At 37.7% G+C, this 21,468-nt stretch overlaps 1 protein-coding gene across 10 annotated transcripts in view; it reads left to right on the plus strand.

The window, feature by feature from the left end:
• LOC138332964 (rho guanine nucleotide exchange factor 18-like) overlaps positions 1-21,468 on the plus strand; it is a 240,108-nt gene that overhangs the window by 49,681 nt on the left and 168,959 nt on the right. For all 10 annotated transcript variants that reach the window (XM_069281034.1, XM_069281040.1, XM_069281038.1 and 7 more), the window contains 2 exons: positions 2,692-2,805; positions 18,761-18,976. In XM_069281034.1, the coding sequence (XP_069137135.1) occupies positions 2,692-2,805; positions 18,761-18,976 (330 nt within the window). The remainder of the gene's footprint in view (positions 1-2,691; positions 2,806-18,760; positions 18,977-21,468) is intronic.

Below are 21,468 nucleotides of genomic sequence, written 5' to 3' on the forward strand. Positions count from 1 at the left end.
TCAGATTTGTACACATTGACATGAGGACTGACCTGAATATAACCTCTCTGATAGATCAGATTTGTACACATTGACATGAGGACTGATATAAACCTGATAATATAACCTCTCTGTAGACTGACCAGATATTGTTAGACATTGACTGACATGAGGACTGACCTGAATATAACCTCTCTGTTAGATCAGATTTGTACACATTGACATGAGGACTGACCCTGAATATAACCTCTCTGTTAGATCAGATTTGTACACATTGACATGAGGACTGACCCTGAATATAACCTCTCTGTTAGATCAGATTTGTACACATTGACATGAGGACTGACCCTGAATATAACCTCTCTGATAGATCAGATTTGTACACATTGACATGAGGACTGACCCTGAATATAACCTCTCTGTTAGATCAGATTTGTACACATTGACATGAGGACTGACCCTGAATATAACCTCTCTGTTAGATCAGATTTGTACACATTGACATGAGGACTGACCCTGAATATAACCTCTCTGTTAGATCAGATTTGTACACATTGACATGAGGACTGAACCTGAATATAACCTCTCTGTTAGATCAGATTTGTACACATTGACATGAGGACTGACCCTGAATATAACCTCTCTGTTAGATCAGATTTGTACACATTGACATGAGGACTGACCCTGAATATAACCTCTCTGTTAGATCAGATTTGTACACATTGACATGAGGACTGACCCTGAATATAACCTCTCTGTTAGATCAGATTTGTACACATTGACATGAGGACTGACCCTGAATATAACCTCTCTGTTAGGTCAGATTTGTACACATTGACATGAGGACTGACCCTGAATATAACCTCTCTGTTAGATCAGATTTGTACACACATTGACATGAGGACACCTGAATATAACCTCTCTGTTAGATCAGATTTGTACACATTGACATGAGGACTGACCCTGAATATAACCTCTCTGTTAGATCAGATTTGTACACATTGACATGAGGACTGAACCCTGAATATAACCTCTCTGTTAGATCAGATTTGTACACATTGACATGAGGACTGACCCTGAATATAACCTCTCTGTTAGATCAGATTTGTACACATTGACATGAGGACTGAACCTGAATATAACCTCTCTGTTAGATCAGATTTGTACACATTGACATGAGGACTGACCCTGAATATAACCTCTCTGTTAGATCAGATTTGTACACATTGACATGAGGACTGACTGACCCTGAATATAACCTCTCTGTTAGATCAGATTTGTACACATTGACATGAGGACTGACCCTGAATATAACCCTCTGATAGATCAGATTTGTACACATGACATGATGACTGACCTGAATATAACCTCTCTGTATAGATCAGATTTGTACACATTGACATGAGGACTGAACCTGAATATAACCTCTCTGTTAGATCAGATTTGTACACATTGACATGAGGACTGACCCTGAATATAACCTCTCTGATAGATCAGATTTGTACACATTGACATGAGGACTGAACCTGAATATAACCTCTCTGATAGATCAGATTTGTACACAATGACATGAGGACTGACCCTGAATATTTTTTATCATTTCCTGAAGTTCTACATTATATAAGATTTGTGTATGTCAGATAAAAAAAAATCATTGTTTGTAAAGACAGAAGTGAATATTCAGAAAGTTTTGGTTGCTAAAGGGGGATAACTCTTTTAGGATTGGCTGACTTATAGGAGGGTTGCTACCATTTCCTTTCTTCATTGTATTGGGGTGCTATTTTTATGAAATTGCATATCAAAGACAAGAAAATAATTTGTTTAAAAAGTGATGTGAATTTATTTGTTATATCATAATGGATGTTTGTACCAATATTCTTGATTCTGTTAAACCAAAAGAGGCAAATGTATATATGAATGGGTTAAAAAGATAATTTTCTAAGTGCTATCAAATTTATGGAAAGAGTTCAGTTATTAAGCATTTGAAAAAAAATAAAAAAAATTTTGTGTCAAACATTTTGCCTTTTCTTTTAATTTGTTAAGATATATTAAAATTTTTGGATTGATCACCTTAGGTTGTCTTTAAGTGGTCAGTGGTATAGGATGGAGGTAGGTATTCATTGTGACATCAATTAAGCATTGATGTCACTATTTTTTAATTTTATCGGGGTATGAAAAAAAAATTGTTTGCAAACTGTGTGAATCCGCGTAGCGGATTCTCACAAAAGTTTGCAAACAATTTTTTTTTTCATAACCCGATAAAATTAAAAAATAGTGACATCAATACTTATAATTAATTTTATACTCTATTTGATAAAATGAAGTATGTTTTAATGTAACATTATAGTGGTTTTTCAAGGGATTCTTTTTTCCGAATCAATACGCAACGTCAATGTCTCTATTGTGACGTCACGTTAACGTCGGGGTTTCGCGCTATTCTCGGATTTTTTTTTCATAGTGGTATGCAAAAAAAATATTGGCCAATCAGAAAGCCATATTTGGTATGAAAACAAAGAAAAACTAATTATTGTCTTGTGAGCGAAACTTTTCTCTGAAAAGTATGATAGTACACTAGCAAACATATGACGTAACAATTCATTCCTACCTGCAAGGGCAGATAACTCTTGTAATATGCAAATACAGAAAAGCTGTTTGCTGTAAATGGTCATAGAAGCCAACTATAAAATATGATATTGTGTTAATGTTTCGCAGTTGAAGAAGCCCAGATTCTTCAGAAGCTGGTAGAAACCTTTGAGAAATCTGGGAGTCCATCATACGTTCGCCAGTCGGAAACTCCTTGGCCAGAGACAGAAGAAATGGATGATGGTGAGTTTCTCTGTGTTATCCAATTGAACACGCTCCTAGTCTGGATACCTTAGGCCTTGGAGTGAACAATTTTGATAATTGTACGTTTTATGGAAAACTCCATTTGTAGTAACTTATTTTCAATGTGAAATAATTTCACATTTTCTATTGAATTCAAAATTTTTCGCAGCATTATGTTTTGTGATTTCTTATCACCTGCAAAATACACAGAAACTAATTACAAGTGAAAATCATTGAGTTACTGATATGCTGAAGCACTACCAAAACCCCTGGTCAGTGGTTTTTCACCAGGTTCTCTGGCTTTCCTCTACCTCTATACTTGACATAGAACACAAACTATGCGATGCCATAAAACTTTTTTATCCCCCGCCCAACAAAGTTGGCGGGGGATTTACAAATGGGTTCCGTCCGTCCGTCCGTCTGTCCGTCCGTCCATCCGTACGAATGGTTTCCGGAGCATATCTCTAAAACCAGTAGAGATATTTCCACGAAACTTCATACACACATTGGTCTTATGGTCTAGTAGTGCCTTTTGCTATTTTTAGGTTTTCATCTTTTGCATTTTTTCTGTAACCATGGAAACATTGCTGAAAATATCATATTTTTGTACCAGGTTCGTTTCCGGAGCATAACTCTAAAACCAGAAGAGATATTTCCACGAAACTTCATAGACACATTGGTCTTATGGTCTAGTAGTGCCTTTTGCTATTTTAAGGTTTTCACTTTTTGTACTTTTTTCTGTAACCATGGAAACATTACTGAAAATGGCAGATTTTTGTGTAAGAATCGTTTCCGGAGCATAACTCTAAAACCAGCAGAGATATTTCCATGAAACTTCATAGACACATTGTTCTTATGGTCTAGTAGTGCCTTTTGCTATTTTTAGGTTTTCATTTTTTGCACTTTTTCCGTAACCACGGAAACATTGCTGAAAATATCATATTTTTGTACCAGGTTCGTTTCCGCAGCATAACTGGAAAACCGGTTCAGATATATGCACGGAACTCCATAGGCACATTAGTCTTATGGTCTAGTAGTGCCTTTTGCTATTTTAAGGTTTTCACTTTTAGTATTTTTTTCTGTAACCATGGATACATTGCTGAAAATAGCAGATTTTTGTGTAAGAATCGTTTCTGGAGCATGAAATTCCATGAAACTTCATAGACACATTGTTCTTATGGTCTAGTAGTACCTTTTGCTATTTTTAGGTTTTCATTTTTTGCACTTTTTCCGTTACCATGGAAACATTGCTGAAAATATCATGGTAAATGGTAAATGTTACTTTGCAAAACTCCACCCATATTTGTGTATATAGTCTAATATAAATGTCAAGGCTGTATACCTGATTCAACAATTGCAGCCCTGCTCTACTTGAATTATACTCAATCTTTCTTTAGCTCAACTTCCTTTTTCCTGTTTTTTTTTTTCATACACATAAGTCTCCACAATCAAACCTACTTCAGCTTTGATATTTTCCTTGGCGGGGGATCTGAATGACTATGTCCTTGTAATTATTTTTTGTTTTGTTCAATCATGAAAATTTTTAAGTTCACCAGAATAAAAAAGCATTGGAATTTTGATGGTGACATTCTGAATAACAGACTAAAATTTTTCGTGACAAATATAATGTTATGTTAAAAGTCTTGTTAGAATAGTGTCAGCTATGACTATGTTTATAAGGAAATCCTAAAGGGTCATTTGGCCTTTTGTTTGCATGCTTACATAAAGATATATATTTAATTACATGCTTAAATAAAGATATTAAATTAAAAAAATTAATAACACCATGACAGAACATTGTGAAGTGACCTTCAGGTTCAAGTTTTTGTGAGCTTTTTCTCACGAACCTGTCTTTGTTTCTGATCATATTTTTCATACATTGTCAGAACCAATTTGAGTTTGTGAGGATAAGTTGTGATGGGAGATTGTCAGAGTGAAATGTATTTCTCCAGCCATCACAGTCCTCGTTAGCCATCACTTGGTTAAACAGTCTGTCACCTACTGGTGTTAACTGTTCCGTGTGATGTCACAGGGGGGCGGAGGTGATACCAGCTGAAAGTCAGTCTCAGGACATAGGAGATACAGAGTTGTTGCCCTTTATCAGAATCCGTCTAATCAACCAGGTGGTGTCTATATAGTTCTCCTTTTTCTACCCCTCACCCCAGCAATAGAGTTAAAAAGGGAGAGGGTAAAAACGTCCAGTTCTTGTTATAGATGATATAACTGCTTCAAAAAGGCTAGATCGATCTAAATACCCTTACTGTATATTTATAATACTAAACATTAGTTTATTAAATGTACATCCATTCTTGTATTGGTATTGTTGTATAAATCTCCTCTCAGGATGAAAAAGGAATCCATTGCCTTGTAAATCTACTTAAAATATTTGTTCTTACAAAATAAAATGCACAAAATGAAACACAGGATATGTTCTTATAGTGATTTGAGTTATTCTTATGGAGTTAATCTCCAGTAGGAAAGTCTTTAGAACCATGATGTACGATAGCTTCAGAGTGCCTGTGAACTTTTTTTTTTTAACCATTATAGTTTATTGCACGGTAAGAGCTGGCAAGATTATCCTGTCAATGTTTAAGGAGAAGAGGACATTTTATTTTTACTCTTGAGTTCTTGAATTATTTAGTAGTGTTTGAAATCATTGATTTTGTTTTGCGGCGAGCTGTCCGTTTACCTAGCTGGTTATCGTCGGCCATATTAAATACACACTGTATCGTGATTGGAAGGTTTGGTTACTGATGATGATATAGGTTTGGTCCCTGTTACTTATGATGATATAGGTTTGGTCCCTGTTACTGGTGATGATATAGGTTTGGTCCCTGTTACTGGTGATGATATAGGTTTGGTCCCTGTTACTGGTGATGATATAGGTTTGGTCCCTGTTACTGATGATGATATAGGTTTGGTCCCTGTTACTGGTGATGATATAGGTTTGGTCCCTGTTACTGATGATGATATAGGTTTGGTCCCTGTTACTGGTGATGATATAGGTTTGGTCCCTGTTACTGATGATGATATAGGTTTGGTCCCTGTTACTGATGATGATATAGGTTTGGTCCCTGTTACTGGTGATGATATAGGTTTGGTCCCTGTTACTGATGATGATATAGGTTTGGTCCCTGTTACTGATGATGATATAGGTTTGGTCCCTGTTACTGGTGATGATATATAGGTTTGGTCCCTGTTACTGATGATGATATAGGTTTGGTCCCTGTTACTGATGATGATATAGGTTTGGTCCCTGTTACTGATGATGATATAGGTTTGGTCCCTGTTACTGATGATGATATAGGTTTGGTCCCTGTTACTGGTGATGATATAGGTTTGGTCCCTGTTACTGGTGATGATATAGGTTTGGTCCCTGTTACTGATGATGATATAGGTTTGGTCCCTGTTACTGGTGATGATATAGGTTTGGTCCCTGTTACTGATGATGATATAGGTTTGGTCCCTGTTACTGGTGATGATATAGGTTTGGTCCCTGTTACTGATGATGATATAGGTTTGGTCCCTGTTACTGATGATGATATAGGTTTGGTCCCTGTTACTGATGATGATATAGGTTTGGTCCCTGTTACTGATGATGATATAGGTTTGGTCCCTGTTACTGATGATGATATAGGTTTGGTCCCTGTTACTGTGATGATATAGGTTTGGTCCCTGTTACTGGTGATGATATAGGTTTGGTCCCTGTTACTGATGATGATATAGGTTTGGTCCCTGTTACTGTGATGATATAGGTTTGGTCCCTGTTACTGATGATGATATAGGTTTTGGTCCCTGTTACTCCTTTTGATGATATAGGTTTGGTCCCTGTTACTGATGATGATATAGGTTTGGTCCCTGTTACTGATGATGATATAGGTTTGGTCCCTGTTACTGATGATGATATAGGTTTGGTCCCTGTTACTGGTGATGATATAGGTTTGGTCCCTGTTACTGATGATGATATAGGTTTGGTCCCTGTTACTGATGATGATATAGGTTTGGTCCCTGTTACTGATGATGATATAGGTTTGGTCCCTGTTACTGATGATGATATAGGTTTGGTCCCTGTTACTGGTGATGATATAGGTTTGGTCCCTGTTTATGATGGATTTAGGTTTCCCTGTTACTGATGATGATATAGGTTTGGTCCCTGTTACTGGTTGATGATATAGGTTTGGTCCCTGTTACTGGTGATGATATAGGTTTGGTCCCTGTTACTGATGATGATATAGGTTTGGTCCCTGTTACTGATGATGATATAGGTTTGGTCCCTGTTACTGGATGATGATATAGGTTTGGTCCCTGTTACTGATGATGATATAGGTTTGGTCCCTGTTACTGATGATGATATAGGTTTGGTCCCTGTTACTGATGATGATATAGGTTTGGTCCCTGTTACTGGTGATGATATAGGTTTGGTCCCTGTTACTGATTGATGATATAGGTTTGGTCCCTGTTACTGATGATGATATAGGTTTGGTCCCTGTTACTGATGATGATATAGGTTTGGTCCCTGTTACTGATGATGATTATAGGTTTGGTCCCTGTTACTGATGATGATATAGGTTTGGTCCCTGTTACTGATGATGATATAGGTTTGGTCCCTGTTACTGATGATGATATAGGTTTGGTCCCCTGTTACTGATGATGATGATATAGGTTTGGTCCCTGTTACTGATGATGATGATATAGGTTTGGTCCCTGTTACTGATGATGATATAGGTTTGGTCCCTGTTACTGATGATGATATAGGTTTGGTCCCTGTTACTGATGATGATATAGGTTTGGTCCCTGTTACTGATGATGATATAGGTTTGGTCCCTGTTACTGTGATGATATAGGTTTGGTCCTGTTACTGGTGATGATATAGGTTTGGTCCCTGTTACTGGTGATGATATAGGTTTGGTCCCTGTTACTGGTGATGATATAGGTTTGGTCCCTGTTACTGATGATGATATAGGTTTGGTCCCTGTTACTGATGATGATATAGGTTTGGCCCCTGTTACTGGTGATGATATAGGTTTGGTCCCTGTTACTGATGATGATATAGGTTTGGTCCCTGTTACTGATGATGATATAGGTTTGGTCCCTGTTACTGATGATGATATAGGTTTGGTCCCTGTTACTGATGATGATATAGGTTTGGTCCCTGTTACTGATGATGATATAGGTTTGGTCCCTGTTACTGGATGATGATGATATAGGTTTGGTCCCTGTTACTGATGATGATATAGGTTTGGCCCCTGTTACTGGTGATGATATAGGTTTGGTCCCTGTTACTGATGATGATATAGGTTTGGTCCCTGTTACTGGTGATGATATAGGTTTGGTCCCTGTTACTGGTGATGATATAGGTTTGGTCCCTGTTACTGGTGATGATATAGGTTTGGTCCCTGTTACTGATGATGATATAGGTTTGGTCCCTGTTACTGGTGATGATATAGGTTTGGTCCCTGTTACTGATGATGATATAGGTTTGGTCCCTGTTACTGGTGATGATATAGGTTTGGTCCCTGTTACTGGTGATGATATAGGTTTGGTCCCTGTTACTGGTGATGATATAGGTTTGGTCCCTGTTACTGATGATGATATAGGTTTGGTCCCTGTTACTGGTGATGATATAGGTTTGGTCCCTGTTACTGGTGATGATATAGGTTTGGTCCCTGTTACTGATGATGATATAGGTTTGGTCCCTGTTACTGGTGATGATATAGGTTTGGTCCCTGTTACTGGTGATGATATAGGTTTGGTCCCTGTTACTGATGATGATATAGGTTTGGTCCCTGTTACTGATGATGATATAGGTTTGGTCCCTGTTACTGGTGATGATATAGGTTTGGTCCCTGTTACTGGTGATGATATAGGTTTGGTCCCTGTTACTGGTGATGATATAGGTTTGGTCCCTGTTACTGGTGATGATATAGGTTTGGTCCCTGTTACTGGATGATGATATAGGTTTGGTCCCTGTTACTGGTGATGATATAGGTTTGGTCCCTGTTACTGGTGATGATATAGGTTTGGTCCCTGTTACTGATGATGATATAGGTTTGGTCCCTGTTACTGATGATGATATAGGTTTGGTCCCTGTTACTGGTGATGATATAGGTTTGGTCCCTGTTACTGATGATGATATAGGTTTGGCCCCTGTTACTGGATGATGATATAGGTTTGGTCCCTGTTACTGGTGATGATATAGGTTTGGTCCCTGTTACGAGGTTGATGATGATGATATAGGTTTGGTCCCTGTTACTGGTGATGATATATGTTTGGTCCCTGTTACTGGTGATGATATAGGTTTGGTCCCTGTTACTGATGATGATATAGGTTTGGTCCCTGTTACTGGTGATGATATAGGTTTGGTCCCTGTTACTGGTGATGATATAGGTTTGGTCCCTGTTACTGGTGATGATATAGGTTTGGTCCCTGTTACTGATGATGATATAGGTTTGGTCCCTGTTACTGATGATGATATAGGTTTGGTCCCTGTTACTGGTGATGATATAGGTTTGGTCCCTGTTACTGGTGATGATATAGGTTTGGTCCCTGTTACTGATGATGATATAGGTTTGGTCCCTGTTACTGATGATGATATAGGTTTGGTCCCTGTTACTGATGATGATATAGGTTTGGTCCCTGTTACTGATGATGATATATGTTTGGTCCCTGTTACTGATGATGATATAGGTTTGGTCCCTGTTACTGATGATGATATAGGTTTGGTCCCTGTTACTGTGATGATATAGGTTTGGTCCCTGTTACTGTGATGATATAGGTTTGGTCCCTGTTACTGGTGATGATATAGGTTTGGTCCCTGTTACTGGTGATGATATAGGTTTGGTCCCTGTTACTGATGATGATATAGGTTTGGTCCCTGTTACTGGTGATGATATAGGTTTGGTCCCTGTTACTGATGATGATATAGGTTTGGTCCCTGTTACTGGTGATGATATAGGTTTGGTCCCTGTTACTGATGATGATATAGGTTTGGTCCCTGTTACTGATGATGATATAGGTTTGGTCCCCTGTTACTGATGATGATATAGGTTTGGTCCCTGTTACTGATGATGATATAGGTTTGGTCCCTGTTACTGATGATGATATAGGTTTGGTCCCTGTTACTGATGATGATATAGGTTTGGTCCCTGTTACTGGTGATGATATAGGTTTGGTCCCTGTTACTGGTGATGATATAGGTTTGGTCCCTGTTACTGATGATGATATAGGTTTGGTCCCTGTTACTGGTGATGATATAGGATACATAGGTTTGGTCCCTGTTACTGGTGATGATATAGGTTTGGTCCCTGTTACTGGTGATGATATAGGTTTGGTCCCTGTTACTGATGATGATATAGGTTTGGTCCCTGTTACTGATGATGATATAGGTTTGGTCCCTGTTACTGATGATGATATAGGTTTGGCCCCTGTTACTGATGGTGATATAGGTTTGGTCCCTGTTACTGATGATGATATAGGTTTGGTCCCTGTTACTGATGATGATATAGGTTTGGTCCCTGTTACTGATGATGATATAGGTTTGGTCCCTGTTACTGATGATGATATAGGTTTGGTCCCTGTTACTGATGATGATATAGGTTTGGTCCCTGTTACTGATGATGATATAGGTTTGGTCCCTGTTACTGGTGATGATTAGGTTTGGTCCCTGTTACTGTGATGATATAGGTTTGGTCCCTGTTACTGGTGATGATATAGGTTTGGTCCCTGTTACTGAGTGATGATATAGGTTTGGTCCCTGTTACTGATGATGATATAGGTTTGGTCCCTGTTACTGATGATGATATAGGTTTGGTCCCTGTTACTGATGATGATATAGGTTTGGTCCCTGTTACTGATGATGATATAGGTTTGGTCCCTGTTACTGGTGATGATATAGGTTTGGTCCCTGTTACTGGTGATGATATAGGTTTGGTCCCCTGTTACTGGTGATGATATAGGTTTGGTCCCTGTTACTGATGATGATATAGGTTTGGTCCCTGTTACTGGATGATGATATAGGTTTGGTCCCTGTTACTGTGATGATATAGGTTTGGTCCCTGTTACTGATGATGATATAGGTTTGGTCCCTGTTACTGATGATGATATAGGTTTGGTCCCTGTTACTGGTGATGATATAGGTTTGGTCCCTGTTACTGATGATGATATAGGTTTGGTCCCTGTTACTGGTGATGATATAGGTTTGGTCCCTGTTACTGATGATGATATAGGTTTGGTCCCTGTTACTGATGATGATATAGGTTTGGTCCCTGTTACTGGTGATGATATAGGTTTGGTCCCTGTTACTGATGATGATATAGGTTTGGTCCCTGTTACTGGTGATGATATAGGTTTGGTCCCTGTTACTGATGATGATATAGGTTTGGTCCCTGTTACTGATGATGATATAGGTTTGGTCCCTGTTACTGGTGATGATATAGGTTTGGTCCCTGTTACTGATGATGATATAGGTTTGGTCCCTGTTACTGGTGATGATATAGGTTTGGTCCCTGTTACTGATGATGATATAGGTTTGGTCCCTGTTACTGGTGATGATATAGGTTTGGTCCCTGTTACTGATGATGATATAGGTTTGGTCCCTGTTACTGGTGATGATATAGGTTTGGTCCCTGTTACTGATGATGATATAGGTTTGGTCCCTGTTACTGGATGATGATGATATAGGTTTGGTCCCTGTTACTGATGATGATATAGGTTTGGTCCCTGTTAGGTTTGGTCCTGTGATGATATAGGTTTGGTCCCTGTTACTGATGATGATATAGGTTTGGTCCCTGTTACTGATGATGATATAGGTTTGGTCCCTGTTACTGATGATGATATAGGTTTGGTCCCTGTTACTGATGATGATATAGGTTTGGTCCCTGTTACTGGTGATGATATAGGTTTGGTCCCTGTTACTGGTGATGATATAGGTTTGGTCCCTGTTACTGATGATGATATAGGTTTGGTCCCTGTTACTGATGATGATATAGGTTTGGTCCCTGTTACTGATGATGATATAGGTTTGGTCCCTGTTACTGATGATGATATAGGTTTGGTCCCTGTTACTGATGATGATATAGGTTTGGTCCCTGTTACTGGTGATGATATAGGTTGTCCCTGTTATGATGATGATATAGGTTTGGTCCCTGTTACTGGTGATGATATAGGTTTGGTCCCTGTTACTGATGATGATATAGGTTTGGTCCCTGTTACTGATGATGATATAGGTTTGGTCCCTGTTACTGGTGATGATATAGGTTTGGTCCCTGTTACTGGATGATGATATAGGTTTGGTCCCTGTTTACTGGTGATGATATAGGTTTGGTCCCTGTTACTGGTGATGATATAGGTTTGGTCCCTGTTACTTATAGGTTTGGTCCTGTTACTGTGATGATATAGGTTTGGTCCCTGTTACTGATGATGATATAGGTTTGGTCCCTGTTACTGATGATGATATAGGTTTGGTCCCTGTTACTGATGATGATATAGGTTTGGTCCCTGTTACTGGTGATGATATAGGTTTGGTCCCTGTTACTGATGATGATATAGGTTTGGTCCCTGTTACTGATGATGATATAGGTTTGGTCCCTGTTACTGGTGATGATATAGGTTTGGTCCCTGTTACTGGTGATGATATAGGTTTGGTCCCTGTTACTGGTGATGATATAGGTTTGGTCCCTGTTACTGATGATGATATAGGTTTGGTCCCTGTTACTGGTGATGATATAGGTTTGGTCCCTGTTACTGGATGATGATATAGGTTTGGTCCCTGTTACTGATGATGATATAGGTTTGGTCCCTGTTACTGGTGATGATATAGGTTTGGTCCCTGTTACTGATGATGATATAGGTTTGGTCCTGTTACTGATGATGATATAGGTTTGGTCCCTGTTACTGATGATGATATAGGTTTGGTCCCTGTTACTGATGATGATATAGGTTTGGTCCCTGTTACTGAGTGATGATATAGGTTTGGTCCCTGTTACTGGTGATGATATAGGTTTGGTCCCTGTTACTGTGATGATATTATAGGTTTGGTCCCTGTTACTGTGATGATATAGGTTTGGTCCTGTTACTGATGATGATTAGGTTTGGTCCCTGTTACTGATGATGATATAGGTTTGGTCCCTGTTACTGATGATGATATAGGTTTGGTCCCTGTTACTGGATGATGATATAGGTTTGGTCCCTGTTACTGGATGATGATATAGGTTTGGTCCCTGTTACTGGTGATGATATAGGTTTGGTCCCTGTTACTGGATGATGATGATATAGGTTTGGCCCCTGTTACTGGTGATGATATAGGTTTGGTCCCTGTTACTGTGTGTGATATAGGTTTGGTCCCTGTTACTGGTGATGATATAGGTTTGGTCCCTGTTACTGATGATGATATAGGTTTGGTCCCTGTTACTGATGATGATATAGGTTTGGTCCCTGTTACTGGTGATGATATAGGTTTGGTCCCTGTTACTGATGATGATATAGGTTTGGTCCCTGTTACTGGATGATGATATAGGTTTGGTCCCTGTTACTGATGATGATATATGTTTGGTCCCTGTTACTGTGATGATGATATAGGTTTGGCCCCTGTTACTGGTGATGATATAGGTTTGGTCCCTGTTACTGATGATGATATAGGTTTGGTCCCTGTTACTGATGATGATATAGGTTTGGTCCCTGTTACTGGTGATGATATAGGTTTGGTCCCTGTTACTGATGATGATATAGGTTTGGTCCCTGTTACTGATGATGATATAGGTTTGGTCCCTGTTACTGATGATGATATAGGTTTTGTCCCTGTTACTGGTGATTTTTTTATAAATATCTCTGTGGAATTTATATGTTGATCCCAGCTTCTCCCTACAACATCAAAGACAGCCAGAAACCCATCGCCCACTCCTGCTATAGGCAGTCCTGGCTGTCCATTATTGAATGATTATAAACACTTATTGTCCTACCCAGATAGTGTTTTATATCTTGATATACAGAGTTACAGCCCCTAATTTCCCTACCAGATAGTGTTTTATATTTTGTTATACAGAGTTACAGCCCCTTATTTCCCTACCCAGATAGTGTTTGATATCTTGTTATACAGAATTACAGTCCCTTATTTCCCTACCCAGATAGTGTTTGATATCTTTTTAATGTGTCGCCTTCAACGCAAGGGCGACACTTAGGTATCACTATGTCGGCGTCGGTATCCGGGAAACGGTTTCCGTGCAATAACTGAAGTATTTATTGTCCGATTTCAATCAAATTTGGTTTATAGCTTTATATCAATGAGATCTCAGATGAGCTTGATAGTGGTCAAAATCCGTCAATATTTAAAAGAGTTACGGGACTTTAAAATCGTCAAAAGAGAAAAATCAATGGTTTCCACTCGATAACTTAAATATTTATCGTCCAGTTTCAACCAAATTTCATAAATTATTTTATATCAATGAGTTCTCGGATGAGTTCGATAATGGTCAAAATCCGTCTATATTTGCAAGAGTTACGGAACTTTAAAATCGTCAAAACAGAAAAATCCATGGTTTCCACTCGATAACTTAAATATTTATTGTCTGATTTCAACCAAATTTGGTATATTGCTTTATATCAATGAGATCTTAGATGGGTTTGATACTTTTCAAAACCCATTAATATTTGCAAGAGTTATTGAACTTGATTTCTTCACCTAAATTATTAACAATATTTTCAACTGTAAATAACTATTTTTTGTGATGCTGTGCAGGCGACACATCCACTTCCATGGAATTCTTGTACAGAATTACAGCCTCCATTTCCCTATCCAGCATGTGTGTTATATTTTGTTATACAGAGTTACAGGCCCCTTAATTCCCTACCTAGAAAGTGTTCGATATCTTGTTATAGACAGAGTTACCAGGACCCCTAATTACCCTACCAACAGTGTTTTTTATATCATGTTATATAGGAGTTACAGCCCCTTTTATCCTACCCAGATAGTGTTTAATAATCTTGAATACTGAGAGTTAACAACACCTTAATAGTCCCTACCCTGATAGTGTTTTATATCTTGTTTACAGATTACAGCCACCTTATTTCCCCTACCCATATGATGTTTTTATATCTTGTTATACAGAGTTACCAGCCCCTTATTGCCCTATCAGATGATGTTTTATATCTTTGTGATTAGAGTTACGACTTATTTCCGCTACAAGTCTGATGTCTATTTTATATCCTTGTTATACAGAGTTACAGACCCTTATTCATTTGTTTCCCTATCAGATGATGTTTTAACAGTGTTATACTGAGTTACTGACCCGTAATTTACCCTACCCAGATGAGTGTTTTATATCTTGTTATATAGAGTGACAGCCCCTTTTTATCCTAACCCAGATAGTGTTTTATATCTGTTATACAGATTTACAGCCCCATTATTTCCCTAGCCAGCTATTGTTGTTCGATATCTTGTTGACCTTATAATCCTACCCAGATAGTGTTTGATATCTTGTAATACAGAGTTACAGCCCCTTATTTTCCCTACCCAGATAGTGTTTTATTTTCTTTGTCATATAGAAGTTACAGCCCCTTATTATCATATCCAGATATGCTTTAAATCTTGTAATACAGAGATTACAGCCCATTTATTTCCATAATCATATGGTTTTTTCTATATCTGTTATACAGCAGTTACAGCCCCTTATTTTCCTACCCAGATGGTGTTTGATTATCTTTGATACAGAGTTACAGCCCCTTATTGTTCCTACCCAGATAGTGTTTTTATATTTGTGATATACAGAGTTACAGCCCCTTATTTCATCCTACCCAGATAGTGTTTTATATTTTGTTATACAAGAGTTACAGCCCTTTATTGTCTCTACCCAGATATAGTGTTTTATAATCTTGTTATACGGAGTTACAGCCCTTTATTGTCCTACCCAGATATTGTTTTTATATCTTGTTATACAGAGTTACAGCCCTTTATTGTCCCTACCCAGATATATTTTTATATCTTGTTATACTGAATTACAGTCCCTTATTTCCCTAACCAAGATAGTGTTTGATATCTTGTTATACAGAGTTACAGCCCTTTATTGTCCTACCCAAGATAGTGTTTGATATCTCATGTTACTAGAGTTACTAGCCCATTATTTTTCCCTCAGCCCATATAGTGTTTTATATTTTGTTTTTTTATACAGATGTTTTCAAGAGCCCTTTTATTGTCCCTACCCATGATATTGTTTTATATCTTTTTTATACAGAGTTACCAGCCCTTATATTGTCCCCTACCTGCGCCAGATATTGTTTTATATCTTGTAATACAGAGTTACTAGCCCTTTATTGTCCTACCCAGATAATTGTTTTAGTATCTTGTTATACTGAATTACAGTTCCCGCCCATTATTTCCCTACCAAGATAGTGTTTGATATCTTGTTATACAGAGTTACAGCCCTTTATTGTCCTACCCAGATGGTGTTTGATATCTTGTTATACAGAGTTACAGTTTCTTATTTCCCTACCCAGATAGTGTTTGATATCTTGTTATACAGAGTTACAGCCCTTTATTGTCCTACCCAGATAGTGTTTTATATCTTGTTATACAGAGTTACAGCCCTTTATTGTCCTACCCAGATAGTGTTTGATATCTTGTTATACAGAGTTACAGCCCTTTATTGTCCTACCCAGATAGTGTTTTATATCTTGTTATACAGAGTTACAGCCCTTTATTGTCCTACCCAGATATTGTTTTATATCTTGTTATACAGAGTTACAGCCCTTTATTTCCCTACCCAGATAGTGTTTGATATCTTGTTATACAGAGTTACAGCCCTTTATTGTCCTACCCAGATAGTGTTTGATATCTTGTTATACAGAGTTACAGCCCTTTATTGTCCTATCCAGATAGTGTTTGATATCTTGTTATACAGAGTTACAGCCCCTTATTTCCCTACCCAGATAGTGTTTTATATCTTGTTATACAGAGTTACAGCCCCTTTATGTCCCTACCCAGATAGTGTTTGATATCTTGTTATACAGAGTTACAGCCCTTTATTGTTCCCTACTCCAGATGGTTTTGATATCTTGTATACAGAGTTACAGCCCTTATTTCCCTACCCAGATAGTGTTTGATATCTATGTTATACAGAGTTACAGCCCCTTTATTTCCCTACCCAGATAGTGTTTTTTGATATCTTGTTATACAGAGTTACAGCCCTTTATTGTCCTACCCAGATAGTGTTTGATATCTTGTTTTATACAGAGTTACAGCCCTTTATTGGTACCCCTACCCAATATTGTGTTTGATATCTTGTTATACAGAGTTTACAGCCCTTTTATTGTACTACCCAGAAAGTGTTTGATATCTTGTTATACAGGTTACAGCCCTTTATTGTCCTACCCAGATAGTGTTTGATATCTTGTTATACAGAGTTACAGCCCTTTATTGTCCTACCCCAGATAGTGTTTTGATATCTTGTTATACAGAGTTACAGCCCTTTATTGTCCTACCCAGATAGTGTTTGATATCTTGTTATACAGAGTTACAGCCCTTTATTGTCCCTACCCAGATAGTGTTTGATATCTTGTTATACAGAGTTACAGCCCTTTATTGTCCTACCCAGATAGTGTTTGATATCTTGTTATACAGAGTTACAGCCCTTTATTGTCCTACCCAGATAGTGTTTGATTATCTTGTTTTACAGAGTTACAGCCCTTTATTGTCCTACCCAGATAGTGTTTGATATCTTGTTATACAGAGTTACAGCCCTTTATTTCCTACCCAGATATGTTTATATCTTGTTATACAGAGTTACAGCCCCTTTATTATCCTACCCAGATAGTGTTTGATATCTTGTTATACAGATTTACAGCCCCTTATTTCCCTACCCAGATGGTGTTTGATATCTTTGTTATACAGAGTTTACAGCCCCTTTTTCCCTACCCAGATAGTGTTTTATATCTTGTTATACAGAGTTACAGCCCTTTATTTCCATATTCAGATGTGTGTTTTATATCTTGTTATATAGAGTTACAGCCCTTTATTGTCCTACCCAGATAGTGTTTTATATCTTGTTATACAGAGTTACAGCCCTTATTTCCCTACCCAGATAATGTTTTATATTTTGTTATACAGAGTTTCAGCCCTTTATTGTCCTACCCATGATATTGTTTTATATCTTTTTTATACAGAGTTACAGCCCTTTATTGTCCTACCCAGATATTGTTTTATATCTTGTTATACAGAGTTACAGCCCTTTATTGTCCTACCCAGATATTGTTTTATATCTTGTTATACAGATTACAGCCCCTTATTGTCCCTACCCAGATAGTGTTTGATATCTTGTTATAAGAGTTACAGCCCCTTTATTTCCCTACCCAGATGGTGTTTTTTTATCTTGTTATACAGAGTTACAGCCCCTTATTTCCCTACCCAGATAGTGTTTGATATCTTGTTTTAGAGTTACAGCCCTTTATTTCCTACCCAGATATTGTTTTATATTTTGTTATACAGAGTTTCAGCCCTTTATTGTCCTACCCAGATAGTGTTTTATATCTTGTTATACAGAGTTACAGCCCTTTATTGTCCTACCCAGATATTGTTTTATATCTTGTTATACAGAGTTACAGCCCTTTATTGTCCTACCCAGATATTGTTTTATATCTTGTTATACAGAGTTACAGCCCTTTATTGTCCTACCCAGATAGTGTTTGATATCTTGTTATACAGAGTTACAGCCCTTTATTGTCCTACCCAGATAGTGTTTGATATCTTGTTATACAGAGTTACAGCCCTTTATTGTCCTACCCAGATGGTGTTTTTTATCTTTTTATACAGAGTTACATTCCCATATTTCTCTACACTGAAATAGCAACAAAATTGAAACCTCATGAAATATAGGTTTATAATGTTTGATAGTTGTTACATTGTTTTAAATTTTATTGTCATGTATTTGATTTGAAATGTGGTTTTAAGAATGAAACCGGTTTTGATCAGATAAACAAGGGACCTTTGAGGACCAGACTGACAGCAAACTGAGAGCCATTATTCTGAAATCCAAAGATCTTCAAGTCGTTGTGGAGGCTCTTGGCAACCATGATATTAATACCGATACTATGATTGACCTTGATTCTCCTGTAAGGTCAGTTGAGGATCTGTCAGACACACCATCGGACAGGGATACAGAACTTCAGGATGGCTCCCAAGGTTATGGTAAGTTGTTTTGTTTTACAAATTAAAAAAAAAGACAATAAACAAACGGGTTTTTTTGGTCCATTTATTTTGTTTTAGTGAAACAGATAAAACTGGATGTCATTAAAGCTGTGTGCATCTGCTATCAACCAAATTTTATTTGCTTCAATTGAACACTTCATCAAGAATCACATTTTGTAGATTACCCTAACAACAGTGTCAGGTTGTGCTATTAAATTCTGCAGTTCATCAGTGTGTGAAGCCCAAGCGTTCAAAACGAGGAGATGCACTCTATCACGGACAGCTATATCACATTGATACAACTGTCATCTCATTCCAAATTTAAATTGAAACACACAAGAAATTGTCATTCTGTTGAATTACTACAGATATCTTTCACGATTGCACATACTTTCCAGCCATATCTTGAAGTGGTTCATTTCCAAGAGTGAAAAATTCAATGGCTTTGTCTGTACTTTCTGATAGATGGAAATCAGGTTCCGACTGGAATGATTCCAGATCAGAGTTGATTGGTTTTGTCTCCTTGTGGTTTTAATACAGAAAACAGATCATATAATATAATTTCTGATCAAGATTGAGCTACCATTACTACAACTTAAAGTTATTACCAATGTTTAATTATATTTCATTTCAGTAGCATACAACAAAAGGTACATAAGATACCAGTAGATCTGGCCAATAGTTTACTAGTCCAGTAGACTTCTACCTTCTGGACTTTTGTGGCACAGTAGTTAAGGTGACTGACTAGTCCTCTACCTTAAGGCCATCATGGCAGAGTAATTAAGTTGTTGAACATTCTATCATTAATCCACCAATTGGCTGATAAGTGTAAGACTATCAGTTGTTATCTCCCTTTAGACTTTCTTCATTTTCTATCAATGGCAGTAGTCTTATTTAGTCTGTGAGGTTTCCCTCAATTGTTTGACATCGGGTCCTTCGAACTTTCCAATTTACCTGTTTTTTCTGCAGTAAGAAATCTCTGTGCTACATTGCGACTGTGTGCATGCATGCATGCAAGGGGTGCAATAATATTAAAAGAGATAATTACAACAAGCTCGGTTATATTGAAGGATTTTTCTATCAAACTTAAGATGTGTAAGTTTGCTATTTGTTTATAGTCACGACAGAATAATTAGTTATCTGTGTTTGGGATATACCCATTATATGTTGTAAAGCCTGGTGTGGGTGTGACCGCCTAATTACTCAAAATACACATGGATGCTAAAGTGTTAGAACTATATTTCTACATGCTCTCTGAGGTTAACAGGGATCACAAACACTATAGTTCTGTACTAATTATTCTAACAGAATGGCAATATACCATTATGACAGCAGAAACTTATTACCTGACTCCATGGCAGCCTCATCTGTCAATCAAAACTATCTCTTCTCCAGGGATTTGTTGGAACATAATATTTACTAAAGAACTAAATGGCAGGAATCTGATTATAAAGCCAGGACATGCCAGGTTTAAATCTGTCAAGATGAATAACTTTCTGTTTTCAGTAAAAAATGATAGGTGTAGATGCTTTAAAATGCATTTTCATATCTCATCCGTGACATTGGTAAAGGGAGATGGTTGGTCCGTCCTGTTCCATCACGTGGTATCACAGCCAGTTCTGTCCCATTGTCAAGGTCATACACTGATTACTGTATATTGATGGAAGGCACTTATGGTTTAAAACTATGTGTTGTGCTCCTTCTTACAGTATTGTTCTGATGATTTTATTGCAATTGATTAATAATTCTGTCATGTATGTTTACATTTGAATACTGTTCTGGGTATTTCTTTGTGAACGTTTTACACCCCCGTACCTTCCCTCGCTGTCTGACAGTAATGACTCCTGTAACTGACACACCAGGAAGGAGATGTGTTCCAGGAGTGTAAATTATAATCGACATGAGACTCCACATGAGGCTCTGCCAGGGGGCCTACAGGTAAACCTCAGAAGAACATGCACGTCCCTGGTGAATGGTTGCACTGCAGATGTAAGAGAACTGCAGTGGTATAAAACATGTGCGAGCAGGTTACTGTTATAAGTCGATGATTGAGACAGAAATAGCTGGAGTTTATATGCTCTGCTGAAACGCAATTCCACACTAACCTCATTTTTTTTGTTCAATGAAGATACCATTCCTTTGGCCTCCAATGAATTAGAGTATAGAATTGGAGATGTTTCTCCATCTCTTTGAGGATAGAAATTTAGGGCCTGGTTGGGTTGGGTAATGTGCTACAGACAGGGTAAGCTTTTTACAAAACAGAGCAATAAAACATGATCTTTTTATCTTTATTGTAGATTTAAATACACCATCTACTAAAACCCACATGAGGAATGTGTTCTGTGTAGAGCTAAGGTTTGTTTCTAAGATTACCAGAACAGAACAAAGTCTGTTCAATACCTGTCACTGAGGTTAAGGCCTGAATACAAAGATGTCTTAGTTTTCTAATGTCATTTAGGAGAGAAATACTTTCTAGTCTGTTGCTGTTAACA

Source organism: Argopecten irradians, chromosome 10, assembly GCF_041381155.1.
Source record: "Argopecten irradians isolate NY chromosome 10, Ai_NY, whole genome shotgun sequence".
NCBI classification, from domain to species: Eukaryota; Metazoa; Mollusca; class Bivalvia; order Pectinida; family Pectinidae; genus Argopecten; species Argopecten irradians.